Below are 13224 nucleotides of genomic sequence, written 5' to 3'. Positions count from 1 at the left end.
CGGCCGCGGGGCTCTGGCCTCGCTGAGGCCGACGGCGCTGCGGGGCGGGGAGCGCAGGTGCCAGCCTGGTAGGTGTGGAGAGCTGTTCCCGGGTCATGTCTGTGTAGCTGCTTCGAGTAAGCTTTCAGCGCTTCCTTTAGTTTTCTGCCTGCGGTTTCCTTTTTCTATTTTTATTTTTTAAAGTACTCCTGGTTTTAAATCTTGCTGCTCTGGCAGCCGAAGGCACAGAGGTGAGCCAGTGCCTGTTTGCTTGCTGCTGTTGAGCTTGAGGTTATTCAGTCTAGGGTTACCAAGCAGGGCAGTTTTATGGTGCAAAATAAAACCTTTAAATAGAAAGGATCACTGCTTATGGGTATGCATCATGGTGCTTTAACTGAGGAAAACTTTAGGCTCCATTTCCTTTTTCTATGCTGGATCCAAGGTACCACTCACTCCTAGCATGATGTTGCGGATTCTTGATGTGCCTGGCATCCTGCAGAGGTGGGTTATGGAGTCAAGAGGGAGACTATTGTGCTGCAAAAATGCATTATACTACTAGTTGCAGTGATAAGAGGATGCTCTTTGGACTTGATTTTTTTAATAGTGTACTTTTTTTGGACTATGCAGAGTGGAGGGAGGGCTGTATGAGCCCAGCACACTGAGTTTGGAGTAGGAGGAATGGAGACTGGAAGGCTTCGGCTTTGCTTTTGCAGCTGTCAATTTGATGTCGCTCTCTGGCTTCCCCACTGCAGAGTGTGTCTTGTTGGATCACAGAGTGACCCTGTGAGCTGTTATAAAGCAGTTGAACCTAAGCTGTGTTATGCTGAAAGCTTCTGCTGTTTCTGTCAGTAGAGCCCTCCAGAGTAATGACAACAGATGTCCTCATCCTTACTGCCTTTTTTTGCTTAGGAGTGAGCTGGCTCTGTTTCTGCTTCCTTCAACAAGACTGTAGGTGAATGTGKTGTTCTGACTGTTCTAGTGGTTCCATCTGCTCCCACTAGTCTTCTGGCAGGAAAAACTGGTGAATTTTCTTTAATTTGCCACAGAGGAACACCAGAGACAGATTTGCACAGTTCACACAGGTGGTATTAATTGACTGACTTTGTTTTTACCAGAAATGATCTAGGGGACTTTTACTGAAAATGTTATATTTTTAAGTTGGTGATGAGCCCCAGAAAAAGGGTGAGAAGAGTAGTTGGGAATGATGATGTCTGTTCAATGACACAGCTAATCACCTGCTTTTGGCTTAGATGAGCCTATAAATCACATACATAATTAAATCAAATAGCTATGTAATTGGCTTCCTGTGAATGCTTGCTGCACTGTTCTTTGATAAATTGCTGAAAGTTATTGGAAGTCTCAGCTTTTAAATAATTATAGACTTTCAAAATTTTATAACTTTATTATAGTTCTTTTTTGCTACTTGCATGATTGATGAGGTCTGTTGAAGTGTGGCAAGTGTCAAAGCTCAATCTGRATTTTTTTTAAGAAGGGCAATTTAAGCGAGTGAAGAAATTTTACTCTTGTGGAGTGCTCTGAAGTGAGCTGAAGTCAAGTTCAGTTCAAGTGTGTAGATATATCTGGTAGTGGGGAGCTGTAAGTGAGATGATCACTTTCATGAGCCTAAACCAGAATATTAGTGTAATGAAAGATGCTGTTTTATCTTACTTGTGCAGAAAACATAATTAACCTTTCTCAGGAAAACTTCTGGCTTGTGCAAGTTACTCTTCATTGTAAGACTCAACTGTATTAATGCAGCATCACAATTCCCACTGTCTGCGGCCATTATCTGATGTGGAAAACAGCAAATGTCTTATGTTCATTTTTCACTAGATACAACTACTTGATGTATTTCTTAAGACGCCTTGCTTTTAAAATATGTAACCGAAGTATTTGTACTTGCTTTTAAGGCCCCTGGAGGAATTGCAACGCCCCTTGTTTATGGCCAACTTCTAGCTTTATACTTGTTGCATAATGACATGTAAGTGGTTTTTATGACTATTTAACTTCAGGTACTGAACAATTTGTCACTACTACAGTTCTGGCAGCTGTAGGTCAATCTGTGTGACCAACAAAAGGTATGTAGYCAGTGTTGTGTAAAAATGAACTTAGGGAGAAATCAACTGCAAGTCTCTCTTAAGGGAAAAAGAGCTTTAGGAAGAAGGTTACTTAAGTAGTGGAATTGGCTTTTGTGGGAAGCATTGAATGCTTCTGTGTTTTGCGTATGACTGCATGGTGCAGTTTTTTGACTAAAGGTACTGTAGAAAACTTTAAACTTTCAGTGTTAAGCATGGGGGACACTAGTTGTTTATATGAGCTAAATTAGCATCTTTATTTGAGTGAAGCTGTAATCCTTTAAATTTGGTCTAGTGGATTATTACCATGCACCTGTGTGAACTTGATTCTTTCCATTTAAAACTATGGAAAATGTTGATTATTTATTGATGCAGCGTAAATGACACTGCTACGTTTGATTATAAAGCCAAAGCAAGCATTGGGTTTGGAGTTCTAGGATCTCAGGTGGTTTCATGCATGGTAGGTGTGCTATAGAGATTGATGACTAAATCATTTTAATGCATATCTGAAAATCTCATAAGACATGGGAGGGGGCTTGGCTTTGAAGAATATGCATATATATGCCAAGAATATGTGTAGCTCCAAATTTGTTATAAATTACAGCATCTGACCAAACCTTTTGAAGTTTCTTTGCAGCAAACATTTGGTTACTGAGAAGATGTTTTATTTTTCAGGAATAATGCGCGATATCTTTGGAAAAGAATCCCTTCTGCTATTAAATCTGTGAGTACTTTGTAAATGCCATTTGAATGATACAAAAGCAATTTCGTATAAGCTTTGAAAAGATTTTCTTTTTTTCTTTTTTTTTTTTCCACTCCAAGGAGTCTGTTTGGTCATTAGTTTTGGGCTCAATACTGTCCTATAAACCACTTGGCCAGCAGATGGCACACCAGTCTTTCTGACTTAAGATATGTTGGATGCAGTAGGTGTTTGTTATCTCTTTCCCTTTCCAAATAATCTGATATAATAGAATTCAGTAAATCAGTGGAATCTTGCTGGAAAGCTGCATGATAGTGTAGTCAACTAAAGGGAGGAAAAAGCTCTTGTTTTTAAATTTCAATCTCTGAGACAGGGCTACATTCCAGTCTAATATCAAATGAAGATGCAGAATAGCCAGCAYAGTGAAAAGGAACTTCAGATAACTTGTAACTTGAAATTAATTGACTTTTTGAGGCAGTTTGTTTTTCATTGTTGAGTCTGTGGTATGGTTTTGAGTTTACTACTACTTTGGATCAAAGATGCAGTTTGAGGATTTGGATAATCTTACCAGAAATGCTTCCAGACCTAACTGTTCTTAGACTTTTTAGTTTGAGATTTTTTTTCTAAAGGGATGTTGAGGAGGGAGTCAGATRTTCTACATGGGAATAAAAATGTTCTGTAGTAAGAAGTCTCAGGGCTTGGACCTGTCAAATGATTCCAGATGAGTTTTTTCTTTCAAGCAAAAATCTTATGTCTTCTGCTGATCAAGTCAATGATTAGTATAAATCTTCTTTTGGGCCTGAGATGCAGTTGACTGTCCTTACAATTGAAAATATTACTTTATTAAGGCTGGTGTTTGCTATTTGGATACCGTCATTTGGTCAGCTAGTCTCTAGAGCAACGTGCAGCAAAGCAGAAGGAGCTCTTGAAACTAGCAGTGGCAGAGCAGTTAGTGTGTGTGAGCGTGCTACCTTACTAAATGAGACGCATTGTCAAGTATTCTGGTATTTCCAGCTGAAAATTTTCTTCCCTGGCAAATAGCCTCTGTACTGTAAGGTGGGAAGCCTGTGCTTTGTGAGATGCTTGCCCGTCAGTAGAAAGCAAGCTGTGCCTGTCTTTTTGCAACTTCAGCGCACAGTCTGAAYGCAGGTCGTCTTCTGTGACTGTTTTAGCTGGTGTGCCAGCCTGCACTGGTACAACTGCCACGTGAGCAGGCCTCCCTTAAGCTCTGGCAGAAGAGTGGAACAGGTCACTTACAGCACTGRTAGCTGCTAGAGTAAGATTTCCCAGAGCTTGTCTGTTCATCTTTACAGGTACTGTGATACCTGCTTGCAGGGAGAAAGGAGGGGAGTAGAAATGTGGTTTCTGCCGAACAGTCCCTGAAAAGAATACACAATTCTGGATTAACTGGTTGTTTCTTCGCTCTAGGCAAATGCTGAACTTGGTGCAGTTTGGTCAGTAGGTCAAAGAATCTGGCAGCGGGACTTTCCAGGGATCTATACAACGATCAGTGCACATCAGTGGTCTGAGACTATTCAACCGATCATGGAAGCACTTAGAGGTACAGACAACTCCTCTAGCTGGCGTGGGATTGTATGCTCTGGAGAAACTGCTGCTTAGTATTAAGGATAAAAGTCATCAGAAGGATTGTTGCCAAGTCTTGTATGTTTTACGTGAAGGATCTTAGACTTCAAATGTAAATAAAAGCTCATTACAAAAATTTGCAGGAATAAACTGAAATGCTTTTATTAGTAGTGCGTATGTGATTACATATTCTTTTGTATTGTAGTTTCACATCTAATATATTTGATTCTGTAATGCCAAACTATTGTTTTCCGATTTTTAAACAGGAGTCTAAGGAACTTGACTTGGCACTCCCAAAAGTGGTATCACTTGTTGAAAAGTCTRTTTCAGTTTGACGTTAGACCAGTTTTGGGTAGTTAGACTGTGTAACAGTAACATGGAAATAAATCTTCTCTCTGCTAGAGGGCACCAGAGGCTGCAGAAAAAAACCCTAGGCTATCTTGCAAGAACGATAAATTCTGTTCAGCTTTGTTTTAAGAACAAAACTGACTTTCAGATGTTATGGTGTCAAAGCAGCTATGGTGAAAAAAGACATGGATAGTTGCTGTGAACTGTAATTGCTTTTTGCATTAATTCTTATGGTTCTGAACTATTGCAGAAGTGCAGACTTTTTTCAGGGTCTTACTCAAATGGAGAGTGCTGTTTAAAGCAGTGTTTCCAAATTGTGTTTTACATATTGGCAGTAGTGCCCAAGCTGCTGCAAATTGTACTTGAAGTCAACCACTGCCTCTGAGGGAGAGCTTGTCCTGGCATAAAGCAAGCTGTTGTCTCTGGCTGTGATAGTTGAACAAATTGTGGGAAGGGAGAGGGAACTTTTGGTCTAAAGTGTTAACTTTAAGCTCAGTAACAGCTTTACAAACTTTTTTTCGTGTGTGAGTGTGTGTGCGTGCTGTTTAAACTGGAAACATTAATTCTTAGACTTCCTAGTTGTGGAGGTCATGCTACTTTTTCTAACATTTTTCTTAGATGCAACTAGGAGACGAGCCTTTGGACTGGTTTCTCAGGCATATACCTCAATAGTTGCAGATGACTTTGCAGCCTTTGTTGGGCTTCCTGTAGAAGAAGCTGTGAAAGGTATTTTGCGTTTATTCAGATTGCGTTTATACAGATGTTTGAGATGAAAGGTGTAGCTGTAAGTGATCATAAAAACAAACATATACGAATTCTGAGACTATTATAAAGATGAGCAATGGGGCAGTGAATAGAGGTAAATGGCTTAATTTTGTGTGAGTGTTTAATTTGATTATTTGCCAATACTTAGCACTGTGTATCATCCCTTTCTATATGTAAAAGTGTTAAAGAAGTTCATTGATGAGAAAAGTAAAGATATGTTTGAATTAGTCTCACAAGCTATTACTTCCATTAGTTTAATTACTGAACTGAGCTGAATAAATGCTTATAAGAAATAGATTTTGAAGTTGTGACATGTAGGCAGTGTGCTGAGATACTTTTCTATTGGTCGTAATATATATCTTCATTTTTCATTTCTAGTAAATGTATAAGGTTAGTTTGTAAAAAAAAAAAAAAAAAAAAAAAAAAAAAAAAAAAAATGTCTTTTCAGGTGTATTGGAACAGGGCTGGCAAGCAGACTCTTCAACTCGTATGGTAATGCCTAAAAAACCTGGTAGGTGGAGCTGTTATTTCATGGTAAAATGAATTTGGCATTTTCTAATAGTTAGATGTTTAATTAAAATTATACCTAATACTTTCTTAGTTACTCTTATGCATAGTTATGCAGTTGTAAAACATGGGATGTTTATGAAATGTGAGAAATATAGATTTTAATTTGGTGTTACAAGTATTATGGATTAAATCAAATCCCTGTATTAACTTTTTAAACAAAAGCAGACAGGATATGCTATAACTTCTGCTGCTTCTCCTGCTGCTGGCTCTGGTTCAGYGGAACAGAAGTTGGATGACCTCAAATGACATATCTGAATTTAATAAAGATGAGTAAAAAGTACCATTCTGAACCTACAGAATTTTTTTGGAGAAGCTGAATTTCTTTGAGCAGGCTTCTAGGGGATCTTTCTGTGTCCTGAAGAGCTCAAGTTGCTGGTATAACTTTCTTTGCTTTTTAAAATTAATTTTGCTCACTCTTCTTTTTTTTAACTGTCATGGTGGTAATAAAAGAATTTGTTCCTGCAAAGTTCAGCCTGGAAAATGCAATATCTGTGGCTGTTTCTTGTTTGAGGTAGGAATGAAAATGTTAAGCTTTGAAGGCAGATATGAAGTGACTGTCCTTAAATTCCAGAGTAAAACTCTGGAAGGAGGAGCCAGGCTATCTTTCATCCAAAAGTGCAGCATCTATTAGGCTGGGGGGGGGAAAAAGTCTATTGTTTGTGTGGGCAGAACTTTCAGGTTTTCAGAGCCCAAAACATCATATTAAACATGCTTCAGGCAAGGTGCTGAAATTCATTTCTCGGGGTGTGTTACCAACCAAAGTTCTGAGCTTTTGTTGCTGATCAGCTTTCATAAACCGGTTGCAAAATATTCTGTGCTTACAAGTACTTAGAGCTAATTACATACGCTTATTTTCCAAAAGTGGATGGAAGAACTGTCACTGAAACAAATGAAGGAGGCAGGAGGTTTTAGTTTGCTCTGAAGCTGCATGTCTAACTTTGTTAAGCCTTTAGTTTTCCTGCTTATTTTAGCTGTGAAGTAAAACATGGAAAATGAGCAGGCTCAATTTTAAACATCTTGTTAGTTTTGGCATAGTGTATATAAATGTTTAAAATTGGCCCACTGGGCTAATTTCTATTGTGTTTTTCTTCAGGTGTTCTGGAAGCTTGCTTTAACAGATTTATTCCTTCATCAGGTACTTTCCATCTATATGTAAATCTACTTGCATGCCCCTAAACTTTGCATGACTCTAATATAAACAAAATTTTACCAGCACTACAAAGTAGGAAGTGAGTCCAGAAAAATGTCGTTCCCTTGTGCCACAAAAAAGCCTCAGTCAGGTACTACTTGCTTCTTCCTCAGTCATCTTTTTTCCACAGTTGAAAATCTACCCAAGAGTCCCAGGTTCTTAGGTGGAGTAGGGAGCAGGTTCCAAAGCAGGGATGGGCAGTCTCTGGAAACAAAAAGAAATTTGGCTAAAACTTCTGTCTTAGAGGCAAATTTTTCATAAAGCAACTCTTGAGTAGGATTCATTGCTTTTGTGTGATACTGATTTTCTGAAGTTTTCGCTGTAAAGGAAAGCAATCTTCTGCTTTTCCCACTTTTCCTCAGAGCTCAGTCGTAGGTTAAGCTGGAATATTTTCTCATGCTGACACTCAAAACTCTAGTCTCCTGGTGTCAGAGCAAGATAGTGACAGTAGGTCTGAATTGGTGGTTTGCAGTGTCTAATACAGTTACCAAGAGTGTCTTACATCCACAGGAGCCTTAATTCAGRTTTACTTTGAAGAGCCAGGGTTTTGCTTTTTGAAACCGTTCTTTTTATTATTAGCTTCCTTCTATCTTTCATGTTCTTGGAGCACATTTATTTTAACTGTATCCTGGATATTAAAACCTGTCCTCTTTTCAGGAACAGTAAAAACAAAATGTTTTCCTCCTATATTTTTGTTTCTGATTTTAATTCCTGACTTTCTCCCAGTTATAGTCACGTGTCTCACAACATAACCTTCAGGTCTCAGGTTAGCATTCATGTTAAGGCTCTGCACGTACACTGCTTACTCCTGCAACCCATGCAGCGCATTCTGCAGTGTTTTGCTGGTCAGATAAATTGGTAGATAAAGTTCCCATATTGAAAATTAATCTATRGGAAGACACAACAGAAAAGCTTCAGGAGCTTTTTTGAGTTGAGATGCTATCAGTATTCATTATTTACAAGTGCTCCTTGTAGTACAGACCCCAGTATATGTCAATTTTGAAGACTGCTGAAAACTGGAACTTGTTATAAGGATATCCTATATTAGTAACTCTTGGACTAAATGTTGTGAATGGTACAAAAGTAGTGTGGCTGCCAGGCGTGTAGATGGAGGAGGTATAGTTAAGAACTGACCCTATCTCTTCCAGTATGAGAGTGGTAAATGATGCGTTTATTTTTTTTGGTGCTGTTTTGATAGATGGTGTTAGGAACTGATTTGCTTTCTTAATGTGATTCSTGTTATGTGTTTGTTTTCTTTGTAGAACCTGCTCCAGTTCCACCAATTCCAAATGAACAACAGTTGGCCAGATTGACTGACTATGTGGCTTTTCTTGAGAACTGATTACCCTGCTCCTGTGTTCAGAACAACTTGGGAATCCTGTGTACTGACAGTTCTAGAAATCTAAGACTTATTTTATTWCTGTTTAAATGTTGAGCATCCCCTATTGAAATGTGTAAACTCTACAGTGTATGTTGTTCCATTTTGTGTTTTGCCAAAGCCAAGCTAGCAATTGAAACAATCCTTTGACTCCTGTAATATTTATTCAGTAGGTACACAGCAGTATTACATGGTAAGTTTTTTATTGACTTGTAGCCAAGAGAGGCAGAACTTTTCTCAAGTATACTAAGTGCAGAAGAAAATCTTTGAGTACTGAAGCGGGTTAGTTGTGTTGAGGGATTTGTGCTAGTGGATTACGTGCTTCTACTGCAGGTACTGCGGTGCTTATCCCAAATCAATTGTATCTTGAACTTAAATGCAAAGAGAGGAAGACTGCCCTACCTATATTTGTAGAGAGAAAACATTGTGATGAAACAACAACTTAAACCAATTTACAGTAACTTTTTTGCAAGTCTGTTTTTGTGGCATTTTGATAACTTTCTTCTTGCTTGTTTTTCTAGATTGTTAAATCTGCCTTTTTGTTTTGATTGACTTGAGAAAAAAAATTTCATTGAGCAATCTTTTTGCAGCACAACGTTGTATGTGGGGCATCTAAAGGATAAGTTTTGAAGCCATTTCAGAAAGGCAAATGAGCTTTTGCTTTGAGGAAGCATTTTTATTGAGGGCTTTATTTTTGAGTGATTGCATGTTGGACAGCAGATATTTTGCTTGGTAACCTTACTGCATTTTAAAGGCTGTCATGTCATTGTTCTCTTCAGTATGCTGGGCCAGGGTCTGCTAGAATCAGCTTTTGTCTGTCTTGACTTTTTGGATTATCTCTGCAGTCATTCGGTAGAGGCCAAGCAGGATGGAGATGATGCTTTATGCTGCAATGCCAATTTGAGGAGTAAATTTCCTATACCACAGCACTGCTGTAATAATCTTTTGAGTTCAGGGTGGACTTCAGAAGCAGAAAGAAGAGGATTTTTATTCCCAGGTTTCTTTTGGTAAAAAGACTATGGGAAAATAGTGGTGTTTTAAAGGGCAGTGCTTGCCTTCACCGGCCTGTCCCCCTTCACTTTGCTTTTCAACATGTTATTTGGTGGTTTGTCATTGAAGATGTTGGTTGTGCTGTGTGTTATGATGTTTGTTTTTTTTTTTCCAGTGTGCACTACCTACTGTACATTCTCTCATTGGGGGATGTGTTAGTGAGGAGGAATTCTAAACTGTGCACTGCTGCTTTGAGAGCTCCCTTTATATGTAAGCGTTTACTGAAAATGGTTATTTATTTGAAACCCACCTAGTCTTGGACTTCTAAATATGATGCAAATTCATCTTCAGTGATATTAAAGAAAACATTTACACTGACTTTGTGTACTTGATCTTTAATTTTCCTCGGAGTACCATTGTTCCAGTTTGGCTAGTTTCTTAATGGATTTTCTTACTGGTGTAATTTGGCCTAGTTAAATATTAGTGCACTATCTTATGCCTAGACAGATATTTAAAGCAGCTGCGTATGCAGAGACTGTATGAGTTATATTAAAAAAAGTTGGTATCATTCAAATGTTTCGTAATTTATTGAAAGGCAAAAAATATTTGAAATAAGAACATTACCCTTCTCTGCATATGTATTATGTAAGTCTTGTGAGTTTTCACAGCCATGAGCAACTCTGCTTGCAGCAGTGAAGATGAGACTTGGTTAAAGGATAACCACTTCAACTTAAATGGTTGTAGGGAAGGAACAAGGTGGACATTGGTATTCTGTGACTCCAAGACTGCAGTTTGGGTCTTGTAATCTGTCCATTTTTAGCAAGTTCATCATTTTGAGACGCTATCTGGTCCACTGCAAAAAAACTCAGCTGGCTTTTTGGTTTGGGTATGGCTTTCTCATATCTTGCCTTGAATTCTGTTTCTAGCTATCCCATTCTGTTTCTTGTCTTGAATCTAAGCTACTTCAGTTTTTTTCATCCTCGTTGTTCTTTGTATGATTTCTAGTTCACAAATATCCTTTTTTTGAGCCGGGATGCTTGTTACTGCTCTTACTAGTCGTGCAGTGGCTGTAGCATGGCTTAGCACAGTGGCAGAACGTTTTCTCTTTTTCTTGACCCTTCTTAGGGTCGGCTCTGTTCTCAGAGCTCTTGAGCACTGCYCTGTTCTCAAAATACTGGTGACAATACTGGTATCTCTCCTCAGCAGAGGATTAGCAAGCGTCATTATACCTCTGTAGTCAGGAATACTGGCCACTTCAGCTTCTGAGCATTTGAGAAGGTCTTTTGTAGGGATAAAAAGGGTGTCTGCTCAGTGTGGTGCTAATTATTCCTCTGACAATGTGAAAGGGCTAATTGTGGTCTAAGTTTATTCAGGTGACTGATCACAGTAACAGTCCAGGCCCAACATTTATACCACTGTGCTTTGGGGATCTCATTAGCTTCTTTCCTCTTGCCGTAAGTCTSTTCCAGGGGACCTCTCAAATGAATACTGAAGATTATTCAAGTTATTTAAGAAAAGTCTACCTAGGCAAGGAGAGAGTTAATAAGGAAATTGAGTCTGTGTTTCAACCTCTGAGGGGTGTGTGCAGTAAGATGTCATGTAAGTAGGGAGAAATCTGGAAAAAAAAACCTTGTGTAGGTAGTTTGTTCTGCCTGTGTCCTAACCTGCTGGAGTTGGTTGGGCTGTCCTGCATACAGCATGTTGGTATTTTTGCTCTCACTCAGGAAGGGTTCTGTCTGGGCTGGCTGGTTTGGCCCTTCAATTTCAGTTAGCCACAAGCAATTCAAAGTCTCTGCCTGTGGTCTGGCTCCCAAGACTGAGAGAAGCTGTTTTGAAGCCTTTGTAAGGGGTCAGAAAATACTTATAWTATGTATTTGATAATGTCCAAGGGTGACTAAAATATAAAAGCAAGAAGGGACTTGCAGGAGTTTCTTTAGAGTGGGCATAGTCCTGTGAAGACCAGGAGTTGTAAGATACTGTGCAAGTCCTGTGAAGCCTTCCTCACCTCACTGATCTGTTCCAGTTTACTTTGCATRTTAAAAGATGAGCATTTAACAATCTCTTGGAACTTCTTAATGCAGTTAATGACTGGCAAACTTCTTGCAGTCCATTATGAAAGCCAAAATCAAAATCTGTTTGTTAGTTCAGAATATTTGTCTGTGTCAGAAATGATGGAAACTAAAAGCAAACAGATGTTCTACTGAGATGCTTCAAACTGCCTAAATGTTGAGGTAATAGTCTACTGTACTTTGACTCCAGCTATCTTAAATCTGAGAAATGCTACTAAATGCTAATGCTGGGYTTTGTGGTTTTATGTTGGAGGTGGTACACTGGGAAATGGTCAGAGTTGTCATAAGCCACCTTGCTGCTTCATCATTCCAGTGCTCTGAGGTTTTGTAGTTTCTTTAACTTGCRCTAAGCACCTGCAGTCTGTGAGTCTTCCTTAAAAAAAAACAAAAACAAACAAACAAAGCCCCCCTAAAAGCCCTTGCCATTTTTCAAGTGTTAAACAGCTCTCAAACAAAATTGGCAGTTGGTCACAAAACCCTGTCATTTGTGATAGGAAGCAAAAGTAAAATATTTTAGATTCTCAGGTCATACAACTTTGACAGCTTTAGGGTAGATTGTTAAAYGCTAGATTCCTTGCTTTCACAGCAAAGAGCTCAGTGTAGGATGCYAGGGCTGGTGGCACAACTAAAGTGAGAGAAGATGTTAAGCATTAGTGATCAGGATGCTTACAGTGGATTCTGAAGCAGAACACACGCAAGAGTTGAAGGTACCGTGTTTACTGTAATGAGACTGAATAAAAGTACAAGTTTGGGAAGAAGTGAAGATTTTAGAAGTAGGAACTTAATTTCTTCTGTGCAGGTCTTCTGTTTGCTAAGGGGAGTGGTAGAATGAACAGTGCTGAATTAACAGTGTTGAATCATGACTGGTATCTTTGTGTATTGTAACAGCCCATCAAAGCTGAGACTGGTGTAAAAGCATGTGATTCAAATCCATCTGAGGTGGAAGGACTTGTAGATCACTGACTCAGAGCAGGACTTGGCCTCTCAATCATAAGGTAGGGCACACTCCTATATAGATACTTTAGATCTGACAGATGTTTAAGGTATTAAACCTTTTTTAYTGTTTTGTCTTTTCTGTGTGAACTTGAGCCTTCCCTGGCTGAGGTAGAGCATGCCATCTGTGACAGCAATTCTCTCTATTTWTAAGTTTCATAAATTCGGAATACCACTATGACGCACAATGTGCTTCCCCAGGCTAATTGGGATCTGTTTTTGTACTTTGAGTGTATGAATGTACTTGTGAAGCTTTATGAGGTAGCGTGCATAGTGAATGTCTAACGACATAACTTAAGCTTACAGCTAACAAAAGAAAGCATATTTAGTTTAAACATTTTATTGTAGTTCAAACTTATGCATAAGATTTGGCATTTTTAGCCTGTCAGTACAGTGCATGCAGTAGAAGGAAAATGGACCTTACCTTCTCTTTAAAAAGAGCTAATACTTGGAAATAACTGATACGTTTGGTATTTAATACTGGAAGCAATGATTTATAGTTGCACTTTGCATATAAGGGGTGTATTTTTTTTAAAGGAGTAAACAACTAGATAAATATTAACTGCTCCTAGATATTTAATGCT

General features: G+C 38.7%; 1 protein-coding gene and 1 long non-coding RNA gene across 3 annotated transcripts in view; both read left to right on the top strand.

The window, feature by feature from the left end:
• The window catches only part of COPS8 (COP9 signalosome subunit 8), a gene marked incomplete at its 5' end in the record, with an annotated part of 13835 nt that extends 3879 nt beyond the window's left edge, over nt 1-9956 (top strand). The window contains 7 exons of the mRNA XM_085307483.1: nt 1890-1960; nt 2730-2778; nt 4183-4315; nt 5305-5412; nt 5900-5962; nt 7115-7156; nt 8473-9956. Coding sequence (XP_085163609.1) covers nt 1890-1960; nt 2730-2778; nt 4183-4315; nt 5305-5412; nt 5900-5962; nt 7115-7156; nt 8473-8552 — 546 coding nt within the window. The remainder of the gene's footprint in view (nt 1-1889; nt 1961-2729; nt 2779-4182; nt 4316-5304; nt 5413-5899; nt 5963-7114; nt 7157-8472) is intronic.
• Nucleotides 9957-12271: 2315 nt separating this feature from the next.
• LOC146594465 (uncharacterized) overlaps nt 12272-13224 on the top strand; it is a 63980-nt gene continuing 63027 nt past the window's right edge. For both annotated transcript variants that reach the window (XR_014896171.1, XR_014896169.1), the window contains exon 1: nt 12272-12642. This is a non-coding gene — a long non-coding RNA (uncharacterized LOC146594465). The remainder of the gene's footprint in view (nt 12643-13224) is intronic.

This window comes from Rhea americana, unplaced genomic scaffold (genome assembly GCF_003343005.1).
Source record: "Rhea americana isolate MKP2758 unplaced genomic scaffold, rheAme1 scaffold_259, whole genome shotgun sequence".
In the NCBI taxonomy this organism is placed as follows: domain Eukaryota; kingdom Metazoa; phylum Chordata; class Aves; order Rheiformes; family Rheidae; genus Rhea; species Rhea americana.
Note: the sequence above shows the minus strand (reverse complement) of the source record. Positions and strands in the feature narration are given on the sequence as shown.